At 37.7% G+C, this 20,864-nt stretch overlaps 1 protein-coding gene across 4 annotated transcripts; it reads right to left on the reverse strand.

Annotated features, from left to right (window-relative positions):
• Nucleotides 1–28: 28 nt before the first annotated feature.
• On the reverse strand, nucleotides 29–19,469 carry PUS7 (pseudouridine synthase 7). Of its 4 annotated transcripts, none has more exons than XM_027890107.1 (17): nucleotides 19,387–19,469; nucleotides 18,354–18,732; nucleotides 16,419–16,503; nucleotides 16,186–16,287; nucleotides 15,169–15,313; nucleotides 13,174–13,191; nucleotides 10,761–10,872; nucleotides 9,405–9,482; nucleotides 7,616–7,744; nucleotides 7,269–7,394; nucleotides 6,907–6,968; nucleotides 6,327–6,487; nucleotides 5,350–5,476; nucleotides 4,544–4,645; nucleotides 2,583–2,712; nucleotides 1,438–1,529; nucleotides 29–769 (listed from the first exon to the last, which is right to left on the reverse strand). In XM_027890107.1, exons 2-17 carry the CDS (start codon nucleotides 18,701–18,703, stop codon nucleotides 633–635), a joined length of 1,956 nt encoding a protein of 651 aa, XP_027745908.1. In that variant the 5' UTR covers nucleotides 18,704–18,732; nucleotides 19,387–19,469; the 3' UTR covers nucleotides 29–632. The 4 variants fall into 4 exon arrangements, with proteins under 4 accessions (XP_027745908.1, XP_027745907.1, XP_027745910.1 ...); XM_027890106.1 differs by having other exon boundaries at nucleotides 16,407–16,503; XM_027890109.1 differs by lacking the exon at nucleotides 13,174–13,191.
• Between the last annotated feature and the right edge of the window lie 1,395 nt (nucleotides 19,470–20,864).

Here is a 20,864-nt window from a genome sequence, read left to right on the forward strand (position 1 = left end):
AAAGGAGGCGCTCGCTGACACACGCTCAGGCTTTCAGGGTAATTTATTCTCTGTACCTGTTCTTCGGTACAGGCATCCGACGGAAAATACAAGTATTTTCTCGATGAAAAGTCCTAACTAATTTAAAACAGCTGTACACACCTCTGCAAGCACGCAAAAAGCCTCGCTAACAGAATCCTCTATCGCGCCAGCGCGAGTGCTACCAGCAAAGATTCCTGCGATACGTGTGTTCATCAGTACCTTCATTTTGTTGTAATTCATCTTCCTCGGCTGTAATTCGGTGTATTTGAAGAGACTTCAAGGTGTGCCGAACTGATTAAAACATTCGGTGCTCGCCAGAAAAAAAGCAAGCTAAACATTCTTCCAGGTCTGATGCTATTAAAAGCCCATTTCTGAAGATGCGCCCATGTTACAGCTCAAGCAACTTACTCATTCAGTAAAAAGCACCATTCACTAAGATCTCTATTATATTACAGCCACCATCTTGCAAATGACTACTGAAGTTAAACGCTAGCACCTAAAAAACTTTAAAAAATACAAATCTCTTACTGTCATTCTTTAAAGATTTGTACAGAATATGTAAATAAAAAATCACTTTATGTGTGTTAAAGTGAAGTCATTTTGCAGTTCATTCAGCGCAACCAGGTAGTATTCAGTTGTGTCTGGTTCTTTATGCTTGTGTCCATTTTCAAAACTTCCCGAATCGCCATGGTAGCGTAAGTTGATGGGGGAAGGGAGAACTCCATCTTTAGTGCCCTGAATTTACCATCTATCATAAGATGTAAGAGAAGACACAAAGCAAGAAAAAGTTGTTAAGGGCATATGCAATGCTTATTCTGGAACACAACCAAGCCCCCCAACCCATGAAGCAAAACAACCACCATCCTCACATTCCTATTTACAATCCAGAGTGAAATTTCATAAAGCAGCTTCTTTATAACGTAAGAGTTTTCTTCATTTTAAAAGAAAACATTTGTTCTTTCAAAACTGAATTCCTAGCCTCTCTTCACTTTCCTGGAAAGCAGTGTCAAAACACTTTGTGACTAGAGTTAAGTCTTTGAGTATCTCTTGTGTTCTGCACAAATAATACAAGCTCAGCTGTACAGATAACTTGTTGCTTAATTCCACCTTTGCTAGTTGCAAACATTCAGTGCTCAGCATTTCCTCAATTTTACAGACACCTGTAAGAAAATTTAACAGTCAATATAAACTGCTGGAAGAATGGCTCGCACCCTTGGGAAATAAGGGTCCGTATTTAGGCACCTGGCTTTGGAGATCGTTAATGCCACTCCTTAACAGTCTAGTTAAATGAAAGCTCTTCCTTAAAAGAGCTTTCAATATGTAGCAGTTGAAAGTAACAGCCAGATCAAACTCCTGTTTTGCAAACTTGTAAAAAACTTACAAGTTAGGGAGAACTGGTAATGGTTTTCAACTTACCTGTAGGGAGAACTGGTAATGGTTTTCCTTCCAGTTTATCCAAATCCGTAGTAAATAATGGGATTTTGGGATCATCATACGCAACAACCTCCCTTTATAATACACATAAGAGTTATTATTATTATTATTATTATTTTGGATAACATATATAAATGTATACTTATTATAATACTATTTATTATTATTCCAGTTTGGCAGTTAAAACTGAAATGGAGTTGGCATTTATGGCACCATAACTAGTAAAGCTTTATGTAGAAGACACCTCTGATGAAGATTATTAAAAAAAGAAAAATTAGTGAGAAGTTTCTTTGCATAACTCATCTGTTTTCCCTCGTGGGCTGTCAGGATTTCCAACTATACAACACAGGAAGAATGCTGCCAACACTGTGAGAACTTAAGAGAACTTAAGAGAAGTGAAGCCTTTAAATACAGTCATCTACACCTAAAAAGGGCTTAAACACATTCTGCCATTCATTTAACAGAAATTCCATAGGTACAGAATTTTTCCATATGTCCCTATTCCGTACGTAACGATGAGGCTCAAGATATGGCTGGGATGTAGAAAAGCTTTATTTTAATTGGCACTGATGTTTCAAGTGTATAAAAATTTGTATTGTTGATCTCCCTCCTAAACCCTCTATATATTTTTTCTATGCATCTGTGATCAAATCTTTCTGCATATTTGTACCTGTTTAAAAGGTATTTATTCAGTTGCCATGTGACAACTAGGTTGTATCTCTAACAAGAGTGATTTAAGTAAGTTTAAGTGATACAAGTCTTTCTGATTGATAGGTAATTGAAGACAAACTTTCTCACAGCAAGATTACAAATTGGAATATTATCTATCATCATTTTAACATAAATAATTATCTGTGAAGTGTTCGGGCAAGTCCTTGCAAGGAGTGAACAACTAGATAGACCTCTTGATATCTATCACAGAACCAAAGGACCAAGGAAGAAATAAGAGTATAGATCAACTTCAGCTGCATTAAAAACATGAGGGAAATGCAGAGAGATTCCTCCCTAGCTATGCTTCCTTTACACAAATGTCCCATGGAACAGTCTTAAGGTTTTCTGTACTTATTCATCTCACATGAACTCTATGCTGTCCATTCAAGTGTAATTTCCTTTACCCTCCTACTCACCAATTGACATTCTGAGGTCGAATGATAATCTTTCTGTATGCTCCAGAAAGTGAGTAATCTCTGATCTTATGCCTCATGTTGTTGATATCAAGATTGTCAGCTACGAGCATTTCCTTGTAGGCCTCGCCAACTGCAAGAGAGAAAAGTATTTAATAGGACAGAGCATAGTGTGGCCAGTTGAAACAGTCTGTTTTCATGGGTCATTCCTTACCTTGCATTTAGTAGTTTTCAGCATATATGGGATAAATGTTACACAGAAGTTTAAAATTAGTGCAAATCTTATTACCTACAATGTTTGCTTCTGCACTCTTATTAGCAGAGGCAGTAACGAAGAAAACACCTTATCAAATTAAAATTTCAGCTGAAAACAAAATTTACAAAGTATTTTATTGACACTTTATTGCCATCTCATGCAATAGTACCTAGACTTCAACAAGACTAATCTCAGGTATATGGGAAAAAAAGAAATAAATAAAGGGCCAGACTACCTGTTACTCTCCCTTTGAAAAAGCAGCAGAGTGCATTGAGTTGACAATCTGACAACCAAACACAAGAGCAGTTCAACCCAATATTGAGGAAAACATACTGGGAGACTGGTTTGGCTAAGCAGGGAACTCATGACCAACCTATATAAGGACATGAACAGTAGCTGAAACCTAGATCCAGCTACAAAGAAGGAATATACCAACGTTGTCCAGGCACATAGGGATTGGTGTTAGGAAAGCCAAAGCTCAGCTAGAGTTGAAATGAGCAATACACATCAAGAGCAACATGAGTTAAGCTGCAACACAAGGAATGAAAGAAGACAACAAGGAGAATGTTGTCCTGCTGCTAACAGGGGCAGCTGGTCTAGTGACATACATAAGGCTGATGGTCTCAGTGGTCCTTTTGCCTCAGCCTTGATCAGCAAGGTCTCCCAGGCCTTTCTTCCTAGAGGCAAGGTTCAAGAAAGAGAGGGACTATTGGTAGTGGGAGAAGGTGCAGGCTGAGAAAAGTGGCTCATGTCATGGTAAACCTTATCTCTAATATCTGTGAAAGACAATAGAGACACCTGGGGAGGTCCCAAGCAACTGCAGAAAACCAAGTGTTGCACCCAGCTTCAGAAAGAGCAGGGAGGATGATCTAGGGAATTACAGACCAGGCAGACTCGCTCTGGTCCCTGGCAAAAATAATGGAGCTAATTCCCTCTGGGCACACAATGATTGTGGTTTTAACAAAGGAAGAAAAACAAACAAAAAAAACCCCCAAAAAAACCCTCATCAAACTTACTGCCTTCTATGATGAAATGACTACACCTGTGAATAAGGGGAGAGCAGTGACTTCCCTTTAGCAAGGCTCTCAACATTTTCCCACAGCATCCTTGTGTCCAAGATTAGAATGTTACAGTGAATGGACTGCTGTGTGGGTAAGAACTGTCTGGCTCATCATGTTAAAAGATAGTCACTACTGGTGTAAGCTCTACTTACAAGCAGAGTTCCTCAAGGAACTGGAATATGGCCTGTTAAACACCGTTATCAGCATATGTGGAGAGGAGCTGGAATTCACCCCAACAAGTCTGTGGACAAAGCCAAGCTGGGATGGCATTTGATACATGCAAGGACAGGACTGCCCTTCAGAGGGACCTAGGCATGCTAGAAGAATGGGCCAGGAGGAACCTCATGAAATTCAGTAATGACAAAATCCTGTACCTGAGTCTGATTAACTCCTTGCAGTGGCACAGACTAGGGAGCAACTCTGATGACAGTCATCACTGATTCCCAGCCATTATTCCCACTGGGAAAGGAGACTAAACAGAGTGACCTGGAAGCAACAAAAGGCTGCCAGTAATGTATCAGAGATCTGAAATAGGATATTGTTTTAATGGTCACCGAGGTTGTTTTTTAGAGGAAGATTGTATATATCTAATCTTAAAGCAGACTTACATTTTCCGAGTAAATAAATCAGTTAACAGTCAGACTTACTTTTATGCTTTGGATAAATAACATCAAATCCAGGCAATGGCATCACTACATCGTGGATAGTGTAGTTATCAACATCTCCTTCTTCAATATGAACAGCTGTGGCTACTGGCAGGACAGAAAAACGAAGTTACCAGTATGGATGTCTGTGACAGTTAACACTGGCTAAATTTAAAACAAGCCTTTTGATTGAAATAAGCTTACTCTGAGAGGGATAACTACCATGTTTTATCTCCACTTAATAGACAAAATTCCAAGAAAAGAAGTAACAGCCTTCAAGGCTGTCACAGTTGTTGACAGAATCACAGCCTGGCTTCCAGTGACTTAAATCTGAATGAAGTTAAGGCCTGCAAGAGGAATAGACCCCTTACAGGCATCAGGCATACATAAAGGAGAAATACTGTGGGAAGTGTCAGAGCAAATCCAAGTGAAGAAAGTTTTGACTGAGTGGAGCTTCTGCTTTACAAGATACTAATGCAATCAAAAGGTTTTATGGTTAAAACATTCATAATATCCTTTCATAGTTCTTCATAGCTTAACTCGGTTTGAGGTCATTCTTGAGAATAATCAGTTCTCCATAGTCTCTCCTCCCTATCCGGTTATTTGGAAAAACGAGCAAACCAACAGTTCATGGAAGTGCAATACCTAACTTCCAATTCCTTGCAAAATTTGACTAAAAAAGGCCAGGTATTACTGGGCCAAAATGGGTGAGAGAGATATTATGCAAGCAGTATCAGATGAACAGCTATGTGCCTTGTTTTCCTAGGAAATCTGAACTACACAGCATCACTGGCTTTGTCTGATTTTACCTCCTTTAAGTATGAGATCTCCTGGTACAGCTCTAAGCCCATATTCTTCTATTCTCTTGCTCACCATATTATTCCACACATAACTTTGGTAGCTATGAATATACATTAAACGATTATTTCTTGGTATCTAGAAGCAAAGAAAAAAAAAGTGAAACACTAGAAAGATTTTTTTTCTCACTATCATAACCAAAAAGGTAAATATTTGAAATGTTAACCTTATCCAGCAACAAGACTAACATAATTTCTTTGTATACAGATTTGATTTTTGTTCATTATTTGGGAAAAGTGTATGTGAAGAAATAATGCTTTTATACATTTGAAATCAGTACAGAAAAGAATTGTGCTTAAATTTAGAATAAAAAACCTTTTTTTTAATTATTCAACATGGGCCTATTATAAAACACTGAATTCATACTCAGTCTCCTGAAATCTTAAGTGAACTTTACAGCTGTGAAAGCCCAGTGTTATTCTAACTATCTTCTTCATAAACAAGACATAATTCCTTGTCTCCTACAATGGGCCCAGTAGTTTGTGGTGATGGGGTATTTTCTCCAAAGACTTGATCTTGATTATAGCACTTGAAAATGTCAAGTGAATCCATCACCTCTATACCAGGCTGATTCATTAGCCCAGAATCAGTTTGATTTACACTTTTAAAGCAACAGAAAAACACTGAAACTGAATTTTTGCACGGTTCTCAGATCTGTATTATACATTTACTAAGTATAAGGTTACTAAGTATAACTGTATTGCTTCCAACATACCAGGAAGATTGTTATATATGTTAGAAAGCTTATTATGCATACATTAATTGCAGATGTCATCAGTTATCATGCAGCAGTACTGCAACCAAAAAGGCAGGATTTTAAACTTAACTTTGCATTCATCAAGCATCTATAAGTCTATTTCAGATTCATCATGAGACCATCAAAAGAATGTTTATTCAAGTAAATACCCCCCAGCACTTTTACACTCACTATGCCAAATGCAGAGATTATGTTCTTCATTCCATACTTTAAGAGTCCACGTAGAAGCTGCCCTTCCACGCACCTTTTTACAGGTAGTTTCTTGAGGGCAGCTGCTGGATCTTTAGTCTTTGCCCATTCCTCTCTGCATTTCACTAAGTATCCCTTTTCAGCTAGAATGAGGATGTAAAATAAAAATATTTTAACTACACAGCAAAAAAGCATCCATTTCACCTTTTGTTAAAGCAGTTGAGAAATTAAAGTTTCAGTCATAGTAATTACAGAAATGAACAGAATCATAGAACACTTGAGGTTGGAAGGCTTCACGTGGAGTCTGAGCAGACTCTAAGTATTCAGGTCCCTTTTCACCCCCACTGCAAGAAACTGCACAGCAAGGAAAGATAAGCACAAAGGCAAAGTCTGAAGATTGCTTCTCCATTGCTAAACTGCCTCAAGTTTAGCAGGTGCAAAGCTGTCCTCACAAATGTCCTTTCAAATTGTAGGATCAAAATCTAAAAGTGTTTTCCCTGAATATACAATTCTTGGAGGAGAAAAGGCAGAAATACTTGATGTATCATTTTCCAGTCCTTACCTCCTGGTCGTGGTTTTAATATCAAATCCATTACTTCACTCCAATTGTTCTGTAGGATAGCTCTAAGATTCAAACAGGAAAGTGTATTAAGATCAAACTAAACATATTTTAAAGGGATTTAGCCAACTTATCAAAAAAAAAAAGTATTAGTGTTTAGACTTATGCAATATTAAAAGTAGTGCTCTTATGCAAGATAACTGCTGAAGCATGTTCAGAAACCAGATCTTTCTTGAATCTAAAATTAAAACTGGTATGTGCAATATGCCAGAAAAATGTTCCCAAAAATACATTAAGTTACACAGGGATAAGGATAAGAATAAAATTTAAAAAAAATAGAAGGGGGAAATGAAAGCAACACATACCTGCCAATTTGGTAAGTAGGAACAGCTGTGGTTCCAAATCTTTGCATCCCATAATAATTAATAAATCCAATTTCCCTGAGAGAGTGCATTGCTTGCTCTATCTGGTCATCAGTTCCTGTTATGTTTCTAGTATTAAAAAAAGGTTAAAGACAGATTATTAAGAGCATATGCTGTTTTGTGATGCTCATAATATTAAGGCTTAACATCCATATTATATAGCATATATCAAATTCAACATACTTCTGCCAATAGGACTTCTGTTTTGTAACCCAAGTTGTACTGGTATCTCTTACTTATTTAAAGAAAAAAGATTTTAACAGAACTGTCTTAAAACATACTAACATTACCTGAGAACAACAGTGAAATGATTCCCTTGCAATTCTCCCAATTTCAGTGGATGGTTCTTGTAACTGAAATTTCCTAATTTGAAGTTCATCAAACATTTATTCAAATGAGCAAGTCTTTGAGCAGTGATTCTAAAAAGAAAAAGAAAACAGTGACGAACCTATGCCTAGAAAAGCAGATAAATATAGAAATGCCAGCATTACAAAACAAAAAGCAGTGAGCCTTGTTTCCCCAATTTTCTACTGCTGCCTTTTAAAAATATTTTAACAAAATAGCTGAAAGAAAATAGCGGGTAATTCTTAAGGCTACTCATACAAGAGAAAATTTATACCATTGCAAAGACTGTCATCACTGTCTTTTCACATCTATGTTACAACATGAACTCCAAAAAAAGTATGCTGCAGTATCAACATATAGTGCACTCCACAAGCTGAACTCTGCTTTATCTGATTACCTGCTCCATGAATAGTGTTAGCACAGTATCAGATCCAGTTAGCTCAGTCATCAACACAGAGTTAAGTAAAATTAGCCACTGTGTACACTTAATGCAGATGAAGGAACATGGAATCCAATCTGTCACCGATATCCGTTGCTTTCGTTGCTAGTATTTTTGGAAGCATATCCTGTTCTTTGCATCACTGAGCTGCTCTTGTACTCTTCTGCTAAAATTTATACCAGGATAGAGGAGTTTATGAACTAGCATGGCCAGCATACTCAGCTCAGAGGGGGCTGATTAGCAGGCAATGTCTCCTGTCCTGTTCGGGAGAGTCGGGTGCTGTGGCCCTACTGAACAGACACCACACATCACTCAGTCCACGCCTGCAACACGCTGGAGCTCTTGGGCACAACATTTAAAGTGATCATGTTAAAAAGTAAACAGAACAGCACCTGAGATGGCTACACCACAGGTTTGGTTATCTGTCATCACTTTGCAGACCTGCCTTGCAGCAACAAGAATCAGGGACTTCTCAGGATTCACAGATCAGTATTTCCTTTTACATGTACAAATGTATGCACGTACAAAACACTGGGAGGAAATATATCAACAGTTAAGTAGTGGACTCCCTCCTTTTAACAAGGATTTGATCAAACCTTTGGAGCTCAAACCATGGAATTCCTCACTTGAATGTGGTTTTCAAAACATTGTAAATAGTAGTGCAGGCAGAATACTCCAACTTGCTAAACTGATATTGTAATATACGACTGGGAGACACCAGTAACATTATGGATGTAACATTAATTTAAAGTGTCCAGAAATCATATAATTACCTTGGAATACGACAACATAAATTTTATTTTCTCTTAGTAGGTGACTTAAAGAAATAGGTTTAGGCAGGAAAAATTCCTCCTAATTTTCTGCCCTTCTGGCTACTCACAGATGAGCAAAGGCAGTGGTTTAGCCTTCTCTGGAGCTGTTCAGAGAGTTCAGTGAGAAAGAAAATAGGATTCCAGCTGGAGAAAGGGGGAAACAAAAGTCAGGAAGGAAATGGGACGTAATTTTCACCATGTCATTCTGCTTTTCTGCTGTTGCATGGGCTCCATGCAGCATGAGAGCACGTAGGCAATGTGTCCCATTGCTTCAGCAAATAAATGTATCCAGCCTGTGACTCAGAAAATACTGATGATCGCCATGGAACAAAAAAGAATTATGGCATCTTCATTAATACCTGTGCTTTAAAAGATCAGGACCTGAATCTGCCATTTGTTCACTGCCATTTGTTAAGGTATTTAGCAAGACATCCAAGCTGTCATGGCAGCAGTGCCCACACTGCAGAGTATACCTTTACTTACCTGAGAACAGCGATCTCTTGAACTGTTATAGCCCTTTTATCTTTAGTTCCCATGTAGGAAAATATGTTTGGCTTCACTCTTAAAAGCAACAGTAACAGATATTATGTATATTAAAACAGCAACAGATCAAACATATTTTTCAGCATAATTACCTTGAATTATTAATCTTCTATAATAAAAATATACCTACATTCCCCAGAACTAGGCTACAATTTGACAGATGTGTGACATTTTCTAGTCTCATCCATGAGTACATGAAACAAAGGGAAACTTCTGCTTTAATTGTATGTAGACAAAGTCACTTTTACCACAACAGTGCTTTCAAAATATGAGCTCTGAAGTACTTCTTTATATATATTCAATGTACAAATGCATAGCCGCCACCAACTTCACTAAAAAATATTCATGTCCACTTCTCCCCTAAACTTCAAACAACAGCTCTGTTTGATTACCATGCCTGCACATTATGTGAGAGTATGAGAAGCTAATTTAAAATTTGAGCCATTTCTTTCCTTGAGAGAAAAATTTCTTTTTCACTTTGGACTTTACAGCCTGTGTTACACAGGGAGTATCTCCAGTTATTCCTGCTATGGGCACCACGGGGTAGCAGGATTGCCATTACACATAGTATCCACTTAACTATGCTCCTGTCATTCTGTTCTCAAATACAAACACTAAGTATCGTAACGGTTATAATCTAGATTGCAAACACTTATTTTTGGACAGGAAGGGGCCAAGCGAAGAGAAGAAGAGAAGTGGAGAAGTTTCCCTACCAGTAGATCACTGAACTGACCCAATTTTAAAATTGCCCTTCCTCTGCAATTCTCTGTGTTCATGTCACGCCTTGGCCAATCTTTTTGTTTCTGCACTTGATGGGGTGAAAGGAACTAAGCCTGTGTTGCCATGGAGAAATTAATACACAGAACAACAGTTTATCAAGTGTAACTGCTTAGGAACTGATCAGCATATTATCACAACGATATCTGACAGGTTCATAACATATTTGCATATATTCACAAACTGGGAAAAAAATAGCTTTTAATTCAAGTTACACATATTGAGGTTTTGAGCTGCCAAGCCTCTCTCAGATCAGCCAACGTCAATTGTGGGCTTTTTCCACTGAAGCAGCCGAGTAGTCTTTTAAAATTCTTAGGCTCACTTTATTCCATTCTCACCTCCCTACAAAACCTTTCAGTTTCAAATTTGACATTCGAAAAATAACTTTTTATTTTAAACACTGTCTACAAATTAGGCAATAGCAATCACTTGTGTTGCTCTTACATAATTCTGAAGCATAACATTTACAGTAACATCAAACATACAGGGCTGCCAGGCTGGCAGAAACATCAGCCTTACCTTAAAAATTTGGATAGGACGTTAATGGCATCCATAGTGTCCTTGTTCTCCTTGTACAGTACAAAGTGGCAGTAGCTTCCCCTAGATTTTGGCCAAGAGTGTTTTCTTGGATCTTTAAAAGCAAAAAGGTTAGTGTAATTTTTAAAAAGAATTAATATATTTGCCACTGCAGCTACATTTTTAAAAAATATGCAAGAGTCAATTTCTGCTAATTTCCATCCGCTTAAAAAAAAAAATTAAAAGAGTTAATTACTGACAGCAAAAGCTGTAAAGCACAATGAAAAATACCTCCCCCTCCAGTGGGCTGTAAACTTCTCTTTAATCAGTTCTGTCACCTAGAAAATCCTGAATGAAATAGCAACACTTCCTTTGTCATGAAATTATCTAAAAATACACCCTAGTCATTTAACTGCCATATCACCTGATTAAATTTCTTAAAAACATTATCATTACACTGATTTTCAGCAGTAGCAGCCACTCCACATTTCATCTAATGCCTTCTATAATTATTAGTTGAGGACCACTGGAAGCCTGTTTGTAGGAAGACTACAATTATTATTTATAGTATGGACGTATTCTTTATTTCTGTAGGACTTTTTATGTGTGTCACACAGAAGCATGAATCGTACCTCTACAAAAGCCTAAAAAAATACTCAAAAAATTACTTTAGGGTGTTTTGTTTTTTTTTTTTTTTTTTTAAATCCTATGGGAGAGAGAGATCTGGTACAAGAGAGACATTAACAAGGCTGGTACTGTGCCGTGCCTAGAAAAGGCCGGAGGGTGAGATAACTTCAGCTCCCACAGACTGATGTGCAGTTCTGTACAATTATTTGGTGCTTTCTGGAGAAGAAAACTGTTGATGATTTGTCAAGCTTTTGTTGCACACAGAAGCCCCCAGAGATAAAACATTCCTTTTACAATAACCCACTGTTAATGGCATTACTGGGAAGGGGGACTGATTCTACACATGTTTAGCAACCAGTTTTGAGGTGCTTTATCAATTCTTTGCTTTGTAAGAACAAACTAAGAATCTGTTTTGTTTTAAATAAGAAGTCCCTTATCTCTTGGCAACCACAAGGCAGACTTTCCTGGTTTTGTACAAAAAGGTTACAAGCATCTTTCAAAACAGCAAAAGATAAATGAAAAAGCAAGCCCTATTTCAATACATAAACACCAATGCAGGAAGGAACTTCTTGAGAAATTTTGCTCTTTTTGTTCACATTAGTTTTATAAAGCCCAGATACTCCCCACAGACAGTAAATATGTTTAATTCTTCCTTTTCCTTTTTTTTTTTTTTTTAAAGCTGGCATCCATACACACACTTCAGCACAAATAATTTTGGATGCTATAGTGTAAAGTACTATTCGTAGAGTTTTCAATCAGTTAGAATTACTGCACCACTTGCCTCGCACCATCAGTTGCTAAGCAAAGCCCTCTTCCCATGGAGTTTCCTAGGTCCTAAACTGAGCAGTATGGTCCAAAGCCTGTTAAGAGACCTCACACCTCTGCTGGTCTCTCCTCCTAAGCCACCACTGCTCTTAAACACTATCAACAAAACCTGCATTCAGCTGGAAGAGGAAGGTCCTCCTCCATGAAGCTCTTGGCAATTAGAAGGGAAGAGAAGAAAGACTGAGCTCAATTCACAAGGAAAGCCCTCTCCAGCTGGAATCATTCTTTAAATTGAACTAATTCATCATCACAAGGTCATTTCAACACACTCATAAAAGTGAGCCCTAATCTGGTCTAGACTGCAAGATTCTATAGATACTGTGCATACCAATGGGCTCCTCATGTTTTGAGCATCACAGCCATGTGCCTATCCAACAGAGGCTGCAGCTACAGTCCTGATATGTAACCATTCCTTACCCAATACTTCAAAGTATTCAACTGGGTAGATGGACCAGCGGGACAGTTTGCAGTTCTTATTGCTGTGCTTCAGAGTCATGTTACATTTTTGACAGTAAAACTGTATTTCCAAGCCCTTTTTCCAAACCTTTTGCTGAAACTTGAGAGCTGGAAGCTCCTTTTTAATATCGGGATGTATGATATACACTTTTAAAGTTGTATAAAGGCAGATAGCAGTGTCTGAAATACAGGCTGAAGGGCAAAGGCCTGGCTTACTGAAATCTATGGAAAATTTACCACAGTTGTCAAACAGTACTGTCAAAATTGGTAATTCACATCCCTTATTACTGGCAGACTTTCTCTGCAACAAATGACTACTGCCTATTCTGCACTAGGAAAAAGAGGCAGAACAAGCCCAATGCTTGGCGCTTTCAGGGAATTTTAAGCATTATTTTTGTGTAGGGATTTTTAAGGAATTGTTACTAGTTTGGCCAGCCCTGTTGCTATTTAGGAGGTCATAATGGTTGGCATTTCATTTTTGTTAGCATGAAATGTCAACATCTCTTACCTGTTGCAGTTCTGACCTCTGTCCCAATGCAGAGCATAAAGAGCACAAAAGAGTAGCATTTAATTTTTAGACTGTCGAAGGGTTTTTAGAGGTGAACATGCAGGTTTATGGTTATGGGATTATTTATGCTTCAGGGAACATCCGATAGTTAGGTGGTGGATGGCAGCAATTTAGACAGTTATGCAATGGAATCGTGCAGAGGGAAACAGTGAACATATGGAAAGCTTCAATCGGAGATGCAACAAACTTAATTTGTGGACAATGATGAAACAACAGTTTACTGACAACTTAGACAGTATTTTAAGTATTTTGGGTGTAAACTTACTATAGACACCAAGCAGCTTCTGATTTTACATTTTAGGAAAGCATGGTTGGGAACCTTTCACATTATCAACAAAAGTAATCAGATATCTCAGCTAATATTAAAAAATTCTACACTTCTGAAATATTTCTTGCCTGGGGAGCCCACTCAGAACTAAGACATATTTGTGGCTATGTACACACAAAAGATAAATATAATCCTGGCTAAAAGGAGCTTGCACTCTTCAGTCTTAAATCCATAAACATTTACACACACTCACTGACTCTGCACACATCTCCACCAACATGCACAGGTGCCTGCAGCATCACAGCTCAGGAATCCAGGTTCAGATAGATGATGCTTCTGTGCATCACAAGATGGTGCTCCAGATAATATTTTAATCCTAGAGACACACCACTACGTTCTTTTCAGCATATTTCAAATACTTGAATTCCTTCATACAGTATCTCTTAAATCAGACTGGTCAGCTTAACAACAACCACTTGACTGTAATAATGGTTAAAGAATAGAAGCAACAGAAGGAAAAGGTGGAGGTAAAACCGTTACAAACCAACAGAACAAAACTGGCTTAGGAGAATTTTGTGCTGGTAAGTATACATACTCCATGCATAAAGCATGCAAACATACACATTTTCTAAACATGGTTAAATAAGACACAAACACATTATAAGTGGACCCATAAAAGTACAACATTCCCATATTTGCACAGAACAAGCCTTAAAAAAAATTAAATTAAATATGGAGATGATGTCGTTTCCAATTTTAATTTTTTTCTAGCTCTTTATCCTTTCTCTTTTATCTTTAAAATCAAAGGATTAGGTTTACATACTGTCATTTGTAATAGGTTGAAATGACACAGGAATGCAACCACTTTAAACCAAACCTTAATGCCTTTTGTTACATGTGCACCATTCTGCATGTAGATAATCCTTTAAACTTACAATAGCAACAAATTAGTAGTAACATTAAAAAATGTAGAACACATTAATTTATTCCCAGTAACCAAAACAGTATTTGTAAGATTAAGGTGGATAATACTTCATTTTGAAAATCCTTCGTTACTTTGACTATTCCAAAAGAGTAAATGTGATTTATAATGAATAAAGACGTATTTCTGCAAATGCAATTAGCCTTGAAAACAGAAGTAGTCTTAGAGATCATGGTAAATACACTGTGTCTATATAAAACTATAACTTTGGGAAAACAAACAGGTGCTTGTCTCTATTCAAGTCATTGAGAATTTTGTCATGAATTTTCAAGACAGACAAGATTACACTGTCAGTGTAATGTACACATTTCAACTACAACCTCGTACTCCCACACTGCAAACTTACCCATCCAGGTAAGTTCATGAAAGCTAAGATCAAAAAATACTGAAAATAAAGCCCCTGTTTTGCCTATTCCCACTGAAATAGCAGGAGATGTTCTCACTTCTGACATGGTTGTACTAGATTATTATTGGGAAAGAAAAACAAGTAGAAATTTAAATTTGAAGCATTTCTTGTGCTCCTAGTCATTTTAGATGCACAGCATCAGTTGCAACAAGGAAAAAGCAATGCCAGACTACATTAGAAGGTATGCTCCACTTGAAGTACTTACTAACAATTCTTAGTTTCAGGATAATTTTAGCATTTAGCATGTCTTTACCCAACTGCTGTGACACTGAAACTCACTTGCCAGTGCTTTTTTCCCAGCAGCATGATACGCAATAATGTATTTCTTTCCATCTCTGTCTTCTGTTTTAGTCTCCAGTCCTGGAAACAAGGACTTCACAGCCTGGTGGATGACTGTTCTTTTTTCTTTGGTGTCTTCAATTACCTGTGTTAACACAGATAAATGCAGAAACCAAACAAATTAATACAAAATAGGAGGGATTCTCTTGGAGTTAAATTTTGCATGCTTAAAGAAAACCTACCAAATAATAATAAATACTGAATAGGTATACTTTTAAAAGTCTGGCCTACTTAAAACTAGTTTGAAAAATAATAAATAACTCTGTTGCAAACTTCAGTCTCAACAACACTCACAAAAGAAAATTCTCAAGATTTATTCCCGTCTTCTGCACTTAATAAAATTCCCTCTTCTAAAGAAAACTCTGGCAAAACAATTTTTTCTATATGTTTTAAAGGAAAAAAAAATTAGCTAGATAAGATTATTTTGTGTATGAATGCTTATTTGAAACTACGAGATCTAATCCTACTCATCTTTGTGTCCCAAATTTAGCTCAACCGTTTTTCTTTAAGTACCAAGGTTTTAATTTCATTTTGTACCTTCTTATCTTTCTTGTTACAGAAGACCATATTTATCTTATTTTCTATTAAATCACTAAACACTGGCCTTGAAAATACTGTGTCATCAGGACGGATGTCTTATTTAAACCTTGTTATTCTATAAAACAACACTAGACAGAAAACTAAAATATTGCAAGCAGGAATTAAAACCTGCATTTAAATTCTGTGTTCAATACCACCAAAATCAAAATGACAATTCACATGTATGAATTTGAGTATATCTGTAAGACTTTACAGAATTAAACCCTAAACTGGAAAAAGTTTGGTATTGCCTCCTGCATCCTGTTCAAATTGCTCTTATAGATTACTTGCACTAGAAAGCACGGACCTTCCACTCACTCCCTCTCTCATACTACCTCTGCCTCCACCCCCAAACTTCATATAATTTATTAATTTTACCTCTATGGCAACACTAGTTTCCTTATTCTTAAAAAGCTGGAGCTCCTCTAAACGCTGCTTGTCTTCATCTGACAAAACTGCAAATGTTTCTTCTGATGGGTCCTAATGCATATTTGGGAGAAAAAAAACAAACATCCAATAACCCTCACGGAACAACTTTCCGTATTTTAATGTTCTTGCTCAAGGAGCTTTAAGAAGCATAACCATTACCAAATCTTTACCTCAAAATTTACCTCATCATCCACTGGAACAGAAAAGTCATCTAAATGGCTCACACGTCCATCCTTGCCTATTTCATGGACAACAAAGTCCGAGTATCTGATAGGAAGAAACATGCATTACATTTGTAATAAATATAAAAATCCCACATCACGTGAACTCCTTTCCCAAGAAGCTGTTTGTTAGCAGAATTCACTGAAGAATTCTGAATTCACAGAAGTCAATTCACATAAAAGAAACTTAAATCATGGGAAAGCAGTACCTATTCCCATCTCTCAGAAGACCCTGAGAACAAATATCTAAACACAGTAGACTTCTTTGCAGATCACCAAACACCTGCTGTAGTTATTCTGAGTCATTTTCTCACTAGCTTGCAGAGATCAGTAATGCATATCCTCAATACCAGTCATTACTGACAATTAAGACTCTACTGCATTGCCACAGTGTGAACATGAATGCATTAACTCCATTGCTTCAAATAACCTGCAGGATAAAGTGCCACTTTTTTGTCACTCTAAGGATGCAGGACAAATTCGTCTTTGTTCATATATTCAGTTATAGAGAATATCATTAAAATAAAGTTAGTCTGCATTCTCTATGACAGCAACAAAGAACTGGACATTTTTGATCGAGTCATTTATATCCTGTAATAAAAACATGATTTTTATGTAGCATTTGCTTGCAATTGGAAAAAAGAAAAAGAAAACAATTCTTATTCTTTGAATGTTGAAAGATGAATGGAACTTCATCATGGGAATGTTTCTACTGTACCTTCTCCAAGCACCCGTTTGCCATCCCTCTGTGCAGCCGTACATCATATTGGTAGAATTCTTTCCTGAGGAGTGTTATGTGTCCTCTCTCTTATTCTCTGTAGCTGTCTAGACATACTAGTGACTAGTACCATAAAAATGCCAGGACTGATTTAATAATAGGTGTTATAAACTAGGATCAAAAAATAACCACAAGCCCACGAATTTTCTACCATTCGGCTACCTTCGGCCAATCAAAATTGGCACATTTCCCAGAAGAAGATTCAGCATAGACTGTGTTCCCTAGTGAAGGATTATGCTAGCTGTTTAATGCTCCATACATAAAGATTAAATGTGTATATAATATGTACATAGCGTTTTATTATGTAAAATGATCTATATATTAAGCCAGTATTTAAAACTAGGGACTTTTCAGTGTGTAAACAAAGCATCCTTAAATGCTTTGCTAAGTCAGGGAAACAATGATTCCCACTTCAGTGAGTTTTTGTATTTGCATTCTGTTTTATTCAAAGATATTCTTTAATTTAAAAAACCTAGAAGCTTCATAAAAAAAAAAAAACTACTAAAACCCAATATCTCACTAAATATATAATCCATATATATAACAACTTCTGCATCCTAAATTACAGAATTCCCTTTTATGTTTTTCAAATTACATTAGAACTGATCAGACAATAATTTGAAGCCTAACGGACCATTTGGTAAAAAACATGTTTAAAGACATTAGCACAAAACAGTCAGGTCAAAGCAAATAAGAACCAAAGAGAGATGGTTTCGATGCTACTCTTCAGTGCATCTTGTATCAGCACTGAGGAGTGGTACAAAAGGTGGGTGTACTGCATAAGGATTTATGTATGCTGTATGCTGCTGCCAGAGCGCCAGGCAAACAGCAAAGGTCAGTGTAATCATGTATTTCTATTCATAACCAGCTTCCTTCTTCAGAGCTCCATTTGACAGGAAAATAAACAAAACCAACCCACAATCTAGAAAAGTCCCAAATTAAACCTTTCTTTCAGTTGCAGCACTAGACAAAAAGTAATGAACCTCTCTAGCGGTTCATAATACAGTAATAATCCATAACATATAATCCAGTTGCATCCTGCGAATCAGAAAAGGAAAATGGAGAACTACAGCTGCATTACACAGGGAATTAACACACATAACAAGACAAAGAGTTACCTCTCCTTTAAGATTCCAGAAAACCCTTTATGAGAGCTAACAAATTTAGTTATGCCAACATCTCTTTCTGTCAGGCCATGCTTCATCATGTCTGCAAAGCTCTCTGGATCTCCATCTTCATCGCTGTCCTCTAGTTCTTCTTCTTCCTGCTCCTCACTTTCCTCATTCGGAATTATTTCATTTTTCATGTCCTCAGGTTGTTGTGTTACAGTCTCAATACTCTGCCCAGAGTCATTCCCTGTCTTAGACTTCTCCAAGATCTTCTGTCTTTTGATTTCATCTGCATTAGCCACATCATCCTCAGAGCGAGGACGTTTCAAGGATACACTATTTGTTTCTACAGTTTCCATGTTTAAGGCACAGTGTACGATAGAAAGCCCTGAGGAGGAAGAACAACAGTTTATTTCTTGTCTGCCTAAAAGCAGTATCAATACATAATCCCTTCACTCCAAGGACTCTGCCCCCTGCAATGGTTCAGGAAAACTACATAACTTTATGAATTTTTAAGTTAAACATCAAGTAAATATTCTGAACAGCTAGAAGCAATATGTACTTGGGAAGAGAGAAGGGAGACGTTACAGGGTCTTAATACCCACCCAAGGCACCATGCATGCTGGGCTACAGCAGAGCCTGATTCAGCACTGACCATTTACCACCATTGTCACTCCTGCCAGCCCTTACCACAGCTGCATCCTGTCCTGTGCACACACAGGCTCTGCTGTCAAAGAAATGTAGTGCCCAAGAAACATTTTGTTACCAAGCCTTCTGTTAAACATTACTATTCTCAATTATTCTGTTTTCTATCAAGATTCCATCTTGCAAAGACTGAGAGAGGATGGCTCGATTCCCTGAAATCTGAAATCTCATCGCTTCCTTTTCTATGTTCTTCCAACACACATAATGCCACAGGGAACTCAAGGTGGCAGCAATTCAGCCCAAAAGATAAGAGAGATGAGATACCAAAATCATTTAATGAGTGGAACAAACAAAACAACAAGAAAGTGAAATGATCTCTAAGAACAAGACTACTCACGTTGGTGGAACAAAGTTCTGATTCTTCCCTGGCAACTTGAGCTGCCACCCTTGTATCAGCAGAACTAGCACCTTCAGATCTGAAAAACAGAGGAAAATTAACTCTGAGAATGTTTTAGTCAAAAAAATAAAATACACTATGAAAACATGCATGAATGTGATCATGACAGAAACCAGCTGTCCCTGACCCAGGTATCAGCAGTTGCACACAGCTACTCAGACGGACTCGTTAGTAACAAATAAAATGGTGAAGTGTTACCAGCCTAGTGACATAACACATTATTACTTTTTAGCAAGCTAGAGGAGAGAACTTCGGTTTTATTTCTATGTTTATGAAAGGAAGTTGGAGTTCCAACTAATCAGGCAAGGACAGGACCTTTCTTCAGCATCGCCCAACTGGCACACCAGTTGTACTGGGGATAAAGTGCAGGATTTGGTTATAGGGAAGGAGGCCACCAACTGCCCTGTGCTGATGTGCCAGTTCCATCTGGAGCCATAAACCCACCACTTGCCATCCTCCCACTCATCAGACGAGCACACGGTGCCTCTGCTCCAGCTTATTTAAGAAAGGGAGGATCTGCCAGTGGCAGAAATGCAAAAGAGAGCGCAGGAGAAGGCTCATGACAGTGTGCTAAAAAAGACACAGGGAAGCATGGGGAAGGGGACAACCCCTGGGGTTGGAGATGCACTCTGGGAAGGAGGTTCTCCACACCGGAGCCAGGACACCCCTGACGGGACTGTGACCTGTGGAGGTGCCCACACTGCAATAAGGACATGCTTATGGAGAAGCCCTCATGGGAAGAAATGGGAAAGGAATGAGCAGTAGAAAGAAACTTCCATGTACCAACTCCAACCTCTGGCACTACCACTGCCTTGTGCAAGGTTCAGAGCTTAACCTGAGGAAAGGAGTTCTCCCCAAGTGTTTAAGTGGTGGTTTTCTTTGTATCTCACTAGCCAATTGGTAATTAAAGTTTATGCTAACAAGCAATAAATTAAATTTTCCCTGTGTCAAGTCAGTTTTGCCCATAACAGCCATGTTCCTAAATTAATAGGATTCAGCTGTTACTGAGAAATTAATCTAGGCATAAAGCAGTATTTCAGAGCTACACAAATCATCTTGTATTATTTGTCCAGCCACTAGACAGCATATTCTATTTAGTTTTAAGCGGCATGTTCTTAAAGGAAGACCCACTACTAACTTGATAATCAGCATGCGCTGGGTTGGTAACTAATTGTTACCAGTAAGCTGTTGGCCACTGCTGACTTCATGGCCTGGACTTTCCATTGTAGAGATCACAAACTTAAGGTGAAGGGCGAGAAGCAACTGTTTCAGAAACACCTGAAATGTTTTGCTGAAATAAAGAACTGAAAATGGATGCTACACAAATAAATGAACAAAAGGGAAAGGAGACTTATAAAAGTTAGTGTATGTATGGCCTGATGAGTGACAAGACACACAGAAAAGAAAGCAGAACAATT

This window comes from Empidonax traillii, unplaced genomic scaffold, assembly GCF_003031625.1.
Source record: "Empidonax traillii isolate 1590-97213 ecotype Southwest subspecies unplaced genomic scaffold, ASM303162v1 scaffold277:size2070623, whole genome shotgun sequence".
Taxonomy (NCBI): Eukaryota; Metazoa; Chordata; class Aves; order Passeriformes; family Tyrannidae; genus Empidonax; species Empidonax traillii.

What these genes read in the sequence shown, in the direction of transcription:
- PUS7 (XM_027890106.1), bottom strand. Translation starts at nt 18,703, where the DNA reads ATGGAAACTGTAGAAACAAATAGTGTATCCTTGAAACGTCCTCGCTCT. An exon ending in TATTTATCCAAAGCATAAAA is followed by an intron (nt 2,713 to 4,543) that starts GTAAGTCTGACT and finishes TCTCTCTTGCAG; the next exon opens with TTGGCGAGGCCTACAAGGAA. An exon ending in ATTACCAGTTCTCCCTACAG is followed by an intron (nt 770 to 1,437) that starts GTAAGTTGAAAA and finishes ATCTTATGATAG; the next exon opens with ATGGTAAATTCAGGGCACTA.